Below are 14,301 nucleotides of genomic sequence, written 5' to 3' on the forward strand. Positions count from 1 at the left end.
AGAGGGAGGGGAGGGGAGAGAGAGAGGGAGGGAGGGAGGGAGGGAGGAGGGAGGGAGAGAGAGGGGAGGGAGGGAGGGAGGAGAGAGGGAGGGTAGAGGGAGGGAGAGAGGGGAGAGAGGAGGGGGAGAGAGGGTGGGGGAGAGAGGGAGGGGGAGAGAGAGGGAGAGGGAGGGGGGAGAGAGGGAAGGGGAGAGAGAGGGGAGAGAGGGAGAGGAGGGAGGGAGAGGGAGGGGGAGAGAGGGGAGAGGGAGGGGGGAGAGAGGGAGGGAGGGGAGAGAGGAGGGAGGGATGAGGATGGAGAGAGGAGGGGAGGGAGGGGAGAGAGAGAGAGAGAGAGAGAGAGAGAGAGAGAGAGAGAGAGAGAGAGAGAGAGAGAGAGGAGGAAGGAGAAAGTGGTGAGGAAGGGATAAAGAGAGGGGGGGGGGAAGATAGGGGGAGAAAGAGGGAGGGTGGGGGGAGAGAGATGCAGGAGATGGGGGGAAGAGGGAAGTAGTGGAGAGAAAGGGATAAATAAGAGAGAGACAGTCAAACAGATAGATGGAGAAAGGAGGGATGAGAGAGGGAAGAGGAGAGTAGAGAGGGAAGGGATGAGAGAAGGAAGAGGAGAGGAGAGAGGGAAGGGATGAGAGAGGGAAGGGGAGAGTAGAGAGGGAAGGGATGAGAAGACTTCCGACGCGACAAAATCCTACAATAATGGGTATAAAAGACAGTGAGTTTTACCCTCCCTCCCCATACAAGGAACCTCTCACCTGCATGCCCTCTTTCCTACAAAGCCCCAAGGTAGAGGGGCAATTAAGGCATTGGGTTGCCCCAGCAAGAAGCAGACTTGGGTGTGGAGCAGTGAAAGCAGAGCCGGGCAGTGTACAGCCAGTGGGGACCCTAATTACCCCCACCTTCCCCCTTCTCTTCTCCCCAATGTTGGAGAGCAGCGGGTACCTGTGATGGCCATCAGTGAGTAGGACTTGGATGAGCGCCCCTTCACCAGTCCGTGGAGGTCGAGGCGGTAGCCGGTCCCTGGTTCTAGTTCCCGGATCTCCACCTCTCCTGCTCCTCTCTCCACGACCAGCTGGCGAGGAGCAACCCCGTGGGTGGCCATGGACGGTAGAGTACCAACACTCTGTCCCACAGACCTTTGAGACCCTCTAGAGACACCACAAGGCTGGTGGTAGTCCTCTGTAGGATACTGGGTCTGCCCTGAGTCCCGGGACCCGGCACCTTCAGGGCAACAGGGCTTCTTATGGAATCAGCTGACCCCACACTTTGATTGACCACTGGTGTCGTCTTCTCCTCTTTCTCCTTCACCTCTTCCTCTATCTCCTGGATGGAGACCCCCTTTCTTCAACTGGAGTCTCCCTTTGTGATCCCCCATCTATGAGGGACACTCTCCCTGCTTTTCCACTCCTCCTCTTCCGCTCTGGGTCCTTCTTGACCTGTTTTTCTTTTAGAGTCAGGCTTCAATTTTGGGGTCCCTGGACCCTGATATCTTCCACCTTCTAAAAGGCGGGTCTCCTCGCTCTGATTTTTCAGGTCTCCTCCATGACCCTTCCCTCCTTCACAGATCCTGCTTTGTTTTCATGGGGGAGGAATATTTAGGAGTACTATCTCCCACCTCTGCTTCCTCTTTGATGTCTGGTGCATGCTCAGATTTTGGGGGGCCCTCCTGTGGCCTGATGCCTGGTACCCCCTTTTCTCGGGGTCTTTTAGGAGGCCTGTCCAGTTTGCCTATTCCGGAAGACATCCCAAATTCACTTGAGTGATTGGGGGTCCTTTCTGGCTGCCCTCCAAAGATCTGCCCTCCCTCCTCCAGTTCAGGTTTTGGGGTCCCCCTTTCATCCACCTCCACCTGCAACTCCTTTTCCCTCTCCACAACTGGGGGCTTTATTGGAGGGGGTAAAATTTTAAGGGGTCTCCTGATGGGGAGAGATGTTTTTGGAGTGTTCTCCTTGGCTACCCTTTCAGGACACCCCCTTTGCCCTCTGTAGGATCAGACCCTTCGCTTCCCACTGTCAACAACGTAGGGCGCTCCCCTTCCCCACAGCTTCCACCCTCCTAGAGTCTTCATTTCTGTTTTTGAAAGGGCAGTTTTGGGGGTCTCTGGCTTTTCCCCCTCTTGGACCTGTGCATCCCATCTGTTGGATACCCAAATTCACCCCATTAATCTTGGACACAGGGATGCCCACATTCCCCTGGAGCCTGGACTCCCCATGGGCTGGGGATTTCCAGAGGCACCGGGGGTCTTTTGGGGAGGCGGTCGTATACCATTCCCGTGAAACTGTGGGGTTTCCACTTCACCAGGTAGAGGAATATTGCCCTGGCCACTGATTCCACTGTCTGATTGCCTCTTAGGGGGTAGAGGTGGAACGCAAGTAACTCTCCAGTCGCTGTATAAATGTCCATTATACGGGGAGAGTTTCTCTGGTAGGCTCTCAATCATCGCCTTCATATGGGATCCCACCAAAATGAGTGGGTCTTCCCTCCGTGGTCTGGTTCCTAGCCCTCACTCCTGCCTCCCTCACCACCTCCCCACCTCTCTCCCAACCTGTCTCATTCCGGGGTTCCCCGTCCTCCCGCCCCCTACACTCTTCCTTCTGGTGGTGCTCACCACCCTCTGCATTATGACTGTCCTTGAAGTGGATCTCCCTGTTTTAGGGATGTCCCCTGGGGCATCCAGAGTGCTCTTTCCCCTTGACCTCCTGAACCCCCGATTTCAGAGCTGATCAGCAACGGGATGCCTGACTCCCCTCTCTAGCTCCGGTTGATGTCTTGGTGTGCTCCTCATTTCCATGCGGTGGCGATTTCGGACGGGTGTATGTGTTTTGGGGTGCCCCCCTCTGGCCAAACCAGGATTCCCTCTCCCCCCTGCTTAGAGTGGGTTGGAATGTCCTCTCTTGAGGACACAAAACGTGTGACATTCCTCGTGACCACCCATCTCTCCACAGAAGGACCAGGTATCTTCTTTCTCTTATGGGGTGACCTCCTTTCAGGATCCTCCGTAATCTCCTCTCCTGAGTCTCCCTCTTCCAATAGGCTGGTCACCACCCGTTTATCCTGGCTGTGTGCTGGCCTTTTTTGTGGGTATTCTGGATCCTCAAGGACATCCACCACTCCCATCCTCACGGTGAGAAGTGTGGTACCTGGTAATGGTGGTGGTCAACCCGTTCTCCGTGGTGTGTATGATCCTACTCCCTTTTGGGGTCTGTCTTCCGTGACGTACAAAGAGCCACCACTTTCTCTTCAGTTGTCCGGGATGGGGGGCTGCCTTCTGCCACCTTAAAATGAAAGAGGGTTCCCCCAGGTGCTGTAGGGTGGGGGCGTTCCACTTTAGAAGACTGTGGCCTCTTAGGTCTCCCAACAGCTTGTGGAGCCACCGCTGGTCCCTGGACCCCATGTCTCTCCTCAATATCCAGACGCTTCCGCTCCTCGTCAATAGCTAACAAAGCACCAAATTAAGAAGAGGACAGTTACCCCCCACATAGTGAACATTTGGGATGGGGTAAAGGGTTTAGGATCGAGGACAGCATTAAGGCTACAGGGATAAGAACACATTCAGTGTTATTTTTAGTGTTTGAAACAGATATGGTCAGGAGGTGATGGCTCCTACGAGAGATGGACCTAGTAGAACCGATCTAGCCATGCTTCTTATTAGGGCGAGTTAGAGTTCGGGGTCAAATCTCCATTCCTATATGGGACACGTGGTCAGGATTTGGGTCACCGTAGTTCTTATTAGGCTAAATTACAATTTAGGGTCAAATCTACATTGCTATGGGGAGAACAAAAGAAAGGCCAGGATTAGGGTGAGGAGCGGGAGTCTGGGGATAGTCCCACCCCCATGTGGGACATGGTTACAGGCAGGATTAGGGCGAGGAGTGGGAGTGGAACATGGTTACAGGCAGGATTAGGGCGAGGAGTGGGAGTGGGACATGGTTACAGGCAGGATTAGGGCGAGGAGTGGGAGTGGGACATGGTTAAAGGCAGGATTAGGGCGAGGAGTGGGAGTGGGACATGGTTAAAGGCAGGATTAGGGCGAGGAGTGGGAGTGGGACATGGTTAAAGGCAGGATTAGGGCGAGGAGTGGGAGTGGGACATGGTTAAAGGCAGGATTAAGGGCGAGGAGTGGGAGTGGGACATGGTTAAAGGCAGGATTAGGGCGAGGAGTGGGAGTGGGACATGGTTAAAGGCAGGATTAGGGCGAGGAGTGGGAGTGGGACATGGTTAAAGGCAGGATTAGGGTTGATTTAATATTGACTAAAAGAGCAATTTTTAGGGTAAAATACAAAGTCCGTTTTAGGATCCAGTCAGAGAATTAGGACCAGGGTCAGTATTTAAATCAAACATGGGGGACCGGGTCACGTTAGGATTAGGCTCCATTGTCCTTTAGGATGACGTTATTCCCCACGAATTGTGGGGTGAGATTAGGATTAGGGGCTGCAATAACAATAGGGTTATGTTGGCTCAGCTGCACGGCTCAGATACAGAAATTGTCCTATAAAAAGGAAACCCTTTGTTTAACCCTCGCCCCCCCCCTGCCCCCCGCCCCCCCCCGCCAGTGGCCCACAGTTCACCCCCCGCCCTCCATCCCAGTAAAGGAGAAGAAATGTGGGGTCTTGTGTCCACCGCACAGACCTAGAAACAGAAACAGTTTTGAGTTAATATGAATAGGGGGGGGAGGGGGCCGCGGAGGCCGCCCCCCCAAAAATCTCCCAGGATCAGTCAGCCGCTGCCGCTAAAAACAGAGAGAAAGGAGAAACACATTATACAGTGAGTGTTATCTCAATCTCTCGCCCCCTCTTTCTCCCTCCCACAACCGCTCCCCCACCCACAACCGCTCTCCCACCCACAACCGCTCCCCCACCCACAACCGCTCTCCCACCCACACCCCCCACCACACCGCTCACCCCCACAACCCACGCTCTCCTCTCACCATCTATCTCCTCTCCCTCACTCTCGCTCCTCTCTCTCTCTTACTCCCTATCCCCTCGCTCGCGCTCTCTCTCTCACCTCCTCCCTCTCTCTCTCACTTCTCCCCTCTCTCTCTCACTCCCTATCCCCTCTCGCTCTCTCTCACTCTCCCCTCTCTCTCTCACTCCTCCCCTCTCTCTCTCACTCCTCCCCTCTCTCTCTCACTCCTCCCTCTCTCTCTCACTCCTCCCCTCTCTCTCTCACTCCTCCCCTCTCTCTCTCACTCCTCCCCTCTCTCTCCTCCCCTCTCTCTCTCACTCCCTCGCTCCCTCTCCCTTCTCTCTCACTCCCTATCTCCTCTCTGTCACTCCCTATCTCCTCTCTCTCTCACTCCCTATCCCCTCTCTCTCTCACTCCCTCCCTCGCTGCTCTCTCTTGCTCCCTCGCTCCTCTCCCTTCTGTTCCCCCCCCCCCCCCCGTTCACCCTCTCTTAAATTCCCTCCCCTCTCTCCCTGGTCAATCATCTGAAGATGCCAAAGGAAGTCCGGTGGCAACGTGATCAAACATATTGCATTCGTCTACCATTTTCGGGGCTTAAATCTGGTCTACTTTCATTGGGTCAGGAAAAAGCTTCTGACGGTGTTTACCAAAGATATCTATTTGGGGTTCCAAAAGCTTTCAGAATTGGCCCAAATTTTGTAAGCTTTATTCAGTTGCTGTATTGTAATGTGTTTAGTGTCTTAAAAACAATGGTACAAGGAGTCCTCCCTTCTCAGTGAAAGGGGAATCCGACGGGGATGTCCCATGTGCGACTTATACATATCTACACCCCAATGTGCATACTTCCCAATGTATTCACTTTTACAGGGCCCTATTGGAGCATCTAGAACGTCATGAGCTCTAGAACGCAAGAGACCATCATGGGCCCTTGCTCGTTGAAGTGATTGAATGATAAGGAAGTGCCGGAAGTTTGGCGACCTTTAGGCGCCACCAGGACCCCGCCTGGCACTGCAAATGATCAGTCGGAGTTTCTATTTTCATTAGTTGGCGTACGCCGACGATTCGTTCATTATAATGAATCATCAGCACGACGGGGACGTTCTCGGCCAGAGACGGAGAACCGTTCAAAGAGTTTGTCTGACCGTACAACCCGGCAAAGCGTTGGTTGGGGAGCGCGTCAATCCACATGTGCCTGCGAGGTTTCCATGGAGTCAGGCTGGCATCAAGAATTGAGGTCTAGAAAAGTCTAGAACAATGGGGATGGAGAAGGTGGAGTTTGGGTTGGACAAGTGACGTTGGCCTCCACCTCAACTCCTCTAGAGGAAGATTGTTGATCATGAATAATTTGGTCACACCCATGTTCTTGTGCAAGCTGCTTTGGTGAGGTCACCCATTACGTTTGATGAATGAAGTCCAGGGAGCTTTGTCAGAACGTATTTTTGGGTGGGACAGACAGTGCGATATCTGCCAAAGGAACAAGGTTGTCACGGCTTGACCAATTTTCTTGCCAGAATAAGCCACATTTAGGATACAAAGACTGACGTCTTCCCGAGAGTCCGTCTCTTGGAGAGATCTTGCTTTTCGAAAGCTGGGAGCCCTCGAGGGGTCATTCAATCAAGTCCGAAAACACAAAAATGGCCAGAACGTCTGCGTTGGAGAATATTGAAAAAAGACCCTGGAAAAAGATCTCGCTTTCCAAAAACAAGAAGGGTATCTAATGCACCCCCAATGCAAGAATATAAGGACGGACATCTTATGCACCCCCAATGCAAGAATATAAGGACGGACATCTTATGCACCCCCAATGCAAGAATATAAGGAAGGACATCTTATGCACCGCCAATGCAAGAATATAAGGAAGGACATCTTATGCACCCCCAATGCAAGAATATAAGGAAGGACATCTTATGCACCGCCAATGCAAGAATATAAGGAAGGACATCTTATGCACCCCCAATGCAAGAATATAAGGAAGGACATCTTATGCACCGCCAATGCAAGAATATAAGGAAGGACATCTTATGCACCCCCAATGCAAGAATATAAGGACGGACATCTTATGCACCCCCAATGCAAGAATATAAAGACGGACATATTTTTTTGAGGAATGTCTCGTAAATCAGAGCAGGGTGTAATTTCTCTTCAGAAGGACTTGGAGAGACTGGAAATGTGAATGGCAGATGAGGTTTAATACAGATAAATGTAAGGTTATGCATTTGGGATGCAAGAATAAACAGGCAACTTACAAATTAAATGGGGATAAATTGGGGGAATCCTTGATGCAGAAGGATTTAGGAGTGCTTGTAGACAGTAGGCTTAGCAATAGTGCCCAAAGTCATGCAGTAGCTGCAAAGGCAAACAAGATCTTATCTTGCATCAAACGGGCAATGGATGGAAGGGAAGTAAACATAATTATGCCCCTTTACAAAGCATTAGTAAGACCACACCTTGAATATGGAGTACAATTTTGGGCACCAATCCTAAGAAAAGACATTATGGAACTAGAGAGAGTGCAGAGAAGAGCCACCAAATTAATAAAGGGGATGGACAATCTAACTTATGAGGAGAGGCTAGCTAAATTAGATTTATTTACATTATAAAAGAGGCGTCTAAGAGGGGATATGATAACTATATACAAATATATTCAGGGACAATACAAGGAGCTTTCAAAAGAACTATTCATCCCACGGGCAGTACAAAGGACTCGGGCCATCCCTTAAGGTTGGAGAAAAGGAGATTTCACCAGCAACAAAGGAAAGGGTTATTTACAGTAAGGACAGTTACAGTGTGGGATTCATTACCCATGGAGACTGTGATGGCAGATACAGTACACTAGATATGTTAAAAAAAGTTGGACATCTTTTTAGAAAGGAAAGGTATACAGGGATATACCAAATAAGTATATATGGGAAGGATGTTGATCCAGGGATTAATCCGATTGCCAATTCTTGGAGTCAGGAAGGAATTTATTTTCCCTGTATGAGATATCATTGGATGATGGGGTTTTTATTTGCCTTCCTCTGGATAAATAAGTAAGTATAGATATAGGATAAATATACTGTAAGTACAAATTTAGAATGAGTATCTTTTGTCTAAATTTAGCATAGAACTCTACGGACATATTTCCTTTTCAACCTCATCAATGTAACTATGTAACTATGTAACTATGTAGCTGTGTAAATATGTAAACCCTAAAAAGTCTGTTATTGGCAGAACTAACTTGCTATGTATCAACCCAAAAATGCATTTGTTGTAAGGTGGATGCGTCATTATATAAGGTACCAAAAAGTAAAACATTTTCACAGTATCGCTATTATTAATAATAATAATTTAGATGTACTAATATTCGTTCTGAATGAAAACAATTACCCAGAATTCCGTTTTCATGGAAATGGTATCAATCCGGTATTGCACACGACGCGATGCATCAAACGTCATTTCAAGCATCGATCGATGCGTCATATGTACGAGTCCGATAACGACCTTGATACAGTACACAGGACGCACGTTTTATGAAGGTTTATTACTTTTTAGCACTGAACGTTTTGTCTCACAATAAAAATATATATATATATATATATAACCTTAGTACAGAGCCTCCTATCGGTATAAGCATCGGGCTTTAGAAGAAGCTTCAAAACCGTTAGAGAGCTTCAAGGGGCGCACTATGGATGCCATATGGATGTCTTGGGGCCTTACGATGTCAGAATTGCTTATTTGCTAGGGGAAAGGTCGTGTCCGTGTGACCAGGAACGGGGGGCATCCTTCATTTCCGTTCACATCCTGGGGGGGGGGGGGAGGAGCCTGCTCACGGACATGCCAACACCAAGCGACCATGTGGCCGACTGCCGGAAGACCTCAAAGAGTCCAACGTTGGCAGTGATGGAGAAGGTTGGACAAACCTCCTGACCCCGAGAGGACATGGAATTGGTTGTGGACATTTGTTTGACATATGGGGGTTGGCGTCTACGTGTTCACCGTCAGGTGGTAGACAGTTGCCCATTTAGTCTTCCATCGAGAAGCCATATCTCGATGGGAATCATTTTGGAAAGACGGATTCTCTCTTCCTTTTGGGCTTACAACAGAGAAAAAAGCGAGGGAAGAACTCAATGAAACCGTGGTGGTTTGTGGACGGTGTCTTGCCTATATCTTATCAATAAGAATCACATTGGAACGCGGTTATTATCGGTTACTTCATGGTTGGGAACGTGACTAATTGAGATGTAATGTAATGTTTAGCTATCTCTCTCCCTCCTTCCCTCTCTCTCTTCCCCTCTCTCTCTTCCCCTCTCTCTCTTTATCTCTCTCTCTTTATCTCTCTCTCCCTTTTCCCCTCTTTCTCCTTCACTCTCTCTCTCTCCCCACTCCTCTCTCTCTATTTCACTTTCCCTCCCTGTCTAATTCTCTCTCCTTCGTCCTCCTTCCCTCTCTCTCACTCTCTCTCATACGCTCTCTTTCTCTCTCCCTCACCTGGTTCCCCTCCTTCTCCACCACTCTCTCGCCCCTCCTCTCTCTCTTTCACTTTCCCCCCCTCTCTTATTCTCTCCCCTTGCTCTCCTCCCCTTGCTCTCCCCTGTGCCCCCTCTCTCATTACCTGTGCTGGCTGTGGTTTCCACGCTCACGCTCTCCCCCCTCTCCTCTCCTCCCCTTGCCCTCCCCCGCGCCCCCTATCTCATTACCTGTGCTGGCTGTGGTTTCCACGCTCACGTTCTCCCCCCTCTCCTCTCTCCCCTCTCCTCCCCTTGCCCTCCCCCGCACCCCCTCTCTCATTACCTGTGCTGGCTGTGGTTTCCACGCTCACGTTCTCCCCCCTCTCCTCTCTCCCCTCTCCTCTCCTCCCCTTGCTCTCCCCCGCGCCCCCTCTCTCATTACCTGTGCTGGCTGTGGTTTCCACGCTCACGCTCACGTTCTCCCCCCTCTCCTCTCTCCCCTCTCCTCTCCTCCCCTTGCCCTCCCCCGCGCCCCCTCTCTCATTACCTGTGCTGGCTGTGGTTTCCACGCTCACGCTCACGTTCTCCCCCCTCTCCTCTCTCCCCTCTCCTCTCCTCGCCCTCCCCCGCAACCCCTCTCTCATTACCTGTGCTGGCTGTGGTTTCCACGCTCACGCTCACGTTCTCCCCCCTCTCCTCTCTCCTCTCCTCCCCTTGCTCTCCTCCCCTTGTTCTCCCCCGCGCCCCCTCTCTCATTACCTGTGCTGGCTGTGGTTTTCACGCTCACGCTCACGTTCTCCCCCCCTCTCCTCTCTCCCCTCCCCTCTCCTCCCCTTGCTCTCCCCCACGCCCCCTCTCTCATTACCTGTGCTGGCTGTGGTTTCCACGCTCACGCTCACGTTCTCCCCCCTCTCCCCTCTCCTCTCCTCCCCTTGCCCTCCCCCACACCCCCACTCTCATTACCTGTGCTGGCTGTGGTTTCCACGCTCACGCTCACGTTCTCCCCCCTCTCCTCTCTCCTCTCTCCCCTCTCCTCACCTTGCCCTCCCCCACGCCCCCTCTCTCATTACCTGTGCTGGCTGTGGTTTCCACGCTCACGCTCACGTTCTCCCCCCTCTCCCCTCTCCTCTCCTCCCCTTGCCCTCCCCCGCGCCCCCTCTCTCATTACCTGTGCTGGCTGTGGTTTCCACGCTCACGCTCACGTTCTCCCCCCTCTCCTCTCTCCCCTCCCCTCTCCTCCCCTTGCCCTCCCCCGCGCCCCCTCTCTCATTACCTGTGCTGGCTGTGGTTTCCACGCTCACGTTCTCCCCCCTCTCCCCTCTCCTCTCCTCCCCTTGCCCTCCCCCGCGCCCCCTCTCTCATTACCTGTGCTGGCTGTGGTTTCCACGCTCACGCTCACGTTCTCCCCCCTCTCCTCTCTCCCCTCCCCTCTCCTCCCCTTGCTCTCCCCCACGCCCCCTCTCTCATTACCTGTGCTGGCTGTGGTTTCCACGCTCACGCTCACGTTCTCCCCCCTCTCCTCTCTCCCCTCCCCTCTCCTCCCCTTGCTCTCCCCCACGCCCCCTCTCTCATTACCTGTGCTGGCTGTGGTTTCCACGCTCACGCTCACGCTCTCCCCCCTCTCCTCTCTCCCCTCTCCTCTCCTCCCCTTGCCCTCCCCCGCTCCCCCTCTCTCATTACCTGTGCTGGCTGTGGTTTCCACGCTCACGCTCACGTTCTCCCCCCTCTCCTCTCCCCTCTCCTCCCCTTGCTCTCCCCCACGCCCCCTCTCTCATTACCTGTGCTGGCTGTGGTTTCCACGCTCACGCTCACGCTCTCCCCCCTCTCCTCTCTCCCCTCTCCTCTCCTCCCCTTGCCCTCCCCCGCGCCCCCTCTCTCATTACCTGTGCTGGCTGTGGTTTCCACGCTCACGCTCACGTTCTCCCCCCTCTCCTCTCTCCCCTCTCCTCCCCTTGCCCTCCCCCGCGCCCTCTCTCATTACCTGTGCTGGCTGTGGTTTCCACGCTCACGCTCACGTTCTCCCCCCTCTCCCCTCTCCTCTCCTCCCCTTGCCCTCCCCCACACCCCCTCTCTCATTACCTGTGCTGGCTGTGGTTTCCACGCTCACGCTCACGTTCTCCCCCCTCTCCTCTCTCCCCTCTCCTCCCCTTGCCCTCCCCCGCGCCCCCTCTCTCATTACCTGTGCTGGCTGTGGTTTCCACGCTCACGCTCACGTTCTCCCCCCTCTCCTCTCTCCTCTCTCCCCTCTCCTCCCCTTGCCCTCCCCCACACCCCCTCTCTCATTACCTGTGCTGGCTGTGGTTTCCACGCTCACGCTCACGTTCTCCCCCCCTCCTCCCCTTGCCCTCCCCCGCAGCCCCTCTCTCATTACCTGTGCTGGCTGTGGTTTCCACGCTCACGCTCACGTTCTCCCCCCCTCTCCTCTCTCCCCTCTCCTCTCCTCCCCTTGCCCTCCCCCGCGCCCCCTCTCTCATTACCTGTGCTGGCTGTGGTTTCCACGCTCACGCTCACGTTCTCCCCCCTCTCCTCTCTGCTCTCCTCTCCTCCCCTTGCCCTCCCCCGCGCCCCCTCTCTCATTACCTGTGCTGGCTGTGGTTTCCACGCTCACGCTCACGTTCTCCCCCCTCTCCTCTCTCCCCTCTCCTCTCCTCCCCTTGCCCTCCCCCGCACCCCCTCTCTCATTACCTGTGCTGGCTGTGGTTTCCACGCTCACGCTCACGTTCTCCCCCCTCTCCTCTCTCCCCTCTCCTCCCCTTGCCCTCCCCTGCGCCCCCTCTCTCATTACCTGTGCTGGCTGTGGTTTCCACGCTCACGCTCACGTTCTCCCCCCTCTCCTCTCTCCCCTCCCCTCTCCTCCCCTTGCCCTCCCCCACACCCCCTCTCTCATTACCTGTGCTGGCTGTGGTTTCCACGCTCACGCTCTCCCCCCCTCTCCTCCCCTTGCCCTCCCCCACACCCCCTCTCTCATTACCTGTGCTGGCTGTGGTTTCCACGCTCACGTTCTCCCCCCTCTCCTCTCTCCCCTCCCCTCTCCTCCCCTTGCCCTCCCCCGCACCCCCTCTCTCATTACCTGTGCTGGCTGTGGTTTCCACGCTCACGCTCACGTTCTCCCCCCTCTCCTCTCTCCCCTCTCCTCTCCTCCCCTTGCCCTCCCCCGCGCCCCCTCTCTCATTACCTGTGCTGGCTGTGGTTTCCACGCTCACGCTCACGTTCTCCCCCCTCTCCTCTCTCCCCTCCCCTCTCCTCCCCTTGCCCTCCCCCACACCCCCTCTCTCATTACCTGTGCTGGCTGTGGTTTCCACGCTCACGCTCACGTTCTCCCCCCTCTCCTCTCTCCCCTCTCCTCTCCTTGCCCTCCCCCGCGCCCCCTCTCTCATTACCTGTGCTGGCTGTGGTTTCCACGCTCACGCTCACGTTCTCCCCCCTCTCCGCTGTCAGGGTGACCGTGTACTTTGTTCCCTTCTCCAGCCCGGTCACCTTCACCCTGTCCCCTTTCCCGGGGACCTTCAGCTTCCTGTCCTTCCTGTTAGGGGCCACCAGTGTCACTGTGTAGCGATCGGGAGGGGACAGGGGTCTCTCCCATCTCAGGACGAAAGTGGTGGTGGTGACGTCTGTCACACGGAGTCCTTGGGTAATCTCATATCCTAAAGAGGGGGGGGGGGGGGGGGAATATGGAGTGAACTTTAGGACTGGAACCTCTAGGACTAGCACAGGGGGTTATATACAGAGCCTAGCACCTCTAGGGCTGGCACAGGGGGTTATATACAGAGCCTAGCTCCTCTAGGACTGGCACAGGGGGATATACAGAGCCTGGCACCTCTAGGACTAGCACAGGGGGTTATATACAGAGCCTAGCACCTCTAGGACTGGCACAGGGGGATATACAGAGCCTAGCACCTCTAGGACTGGCACAGGGGGATATACAGAGCCTGGCACCTCTAGGACTAGCGCAGGGGGTTATATACAGAGCCTGGCACCTCTAGGACTAGCACAGGGGGTTATATACAGAGCCTGGCACCTCTACGACTAGCACAGGGGGTTATATACAGAGCCTGGCACCTTTAGGACTGGCACTGCGGGATATACAGAGCCTGGCACCTCTAGGACTGGCACCGCAGGAGATAGAGAGCCTGGCACCTCTAGGACACAAACATACTTACTTGTAGTAACAGTGATAGAGGTCTCGGGTGCTAGCGCCTGCCCTTTGCGGGGTGTCACATACACCAGATACTCCTCTCCGGGGTCCAGGCCGGTCTGGCAGAACGAGGTGAGAGACCCGTTTATATAGCTCGTTATTACCTCGTTCTCCTCTTTCTGCGGGACACCAAGATTAGAGTGTCAGCTCTGCACGCCAGAGACCCCGTGCGTGTATATTATATATATATACACATACATACATACACGCACACACACCACTATTATCCTGAAAAGAGTGTCAGCTCTGCACGCCAGAGACCCCGTGCGTGTATATTATATATATATACACATACATACATACACACACACCACTATTATCCTGAAAAGAGTGTCAGCTCTGCGCGCCAGAGACCCCGTGCGTGTATATTATATATATATACACATACATACATGCACACACACCACTATTATCCTGAAAAGAGTGTCAGCTCTGCACGCCAGAGACCCCGTGCGTGTATATTATATATATATACACATACATACATGCACACACACCACTATTATCCTGAAAAGAGTGTCAGCTCTGCACGCCAGAGACCCCGTGCGTGTATATTATATATATATACACATACATACATGCACACACACCACTATTATCCTGAAAAGAGTGTCAGCTCTGCACGCCAGAGACCCCGTGCGTGTATATTATATATATATACACATACATACATGCACGCACACCACTATTATCCTGAAAAGAGTGTCAGCTCTGCACGCCAGAGACCCCGTGCGTGTATATTATATATATATACACATACATACATGCACACACAC

General features: G+C 53.5%; 1 protein-coding gene across 1 annotated transcript in view; it reads right to left on the reverse strand.

The window, feature by feature from the left end:
* Window positions 1-14,301, reverse strand: part of LOC142475807 (uncharacterized) — a 70,269-nt gene that overhangs the window by 40,714 nt on the left and 15,254 nt on the right. The window contains 2 exon segments of the mRNA XM_075581541.1: window positions 12,711-12,974; window positions 13,491-13,644. Coding sequence (XP_075437656.1) covers window positions 12,711-12,974; window positions 13,491-13,644 — 418 coding nt within the window.

Source organism: Ascaphus truei, unplaced genomic scaffold, assembly GCF_040206685.1.
Source record: "Ascaphus truei isolate aAscTru1 unplaced genomic scaffold, aAscTru1.hap1 HAP1_SCAFFOLD_1397, whole genome shotgun sequence".
In the NCBI taxonomy this organism is placed as follows: domain Eukaryota; kingdom Metazoa; phylum Chordata; class Amphibia; order Anura; family Ascaphidae; genus Ascaphus; species Ascaphus truei.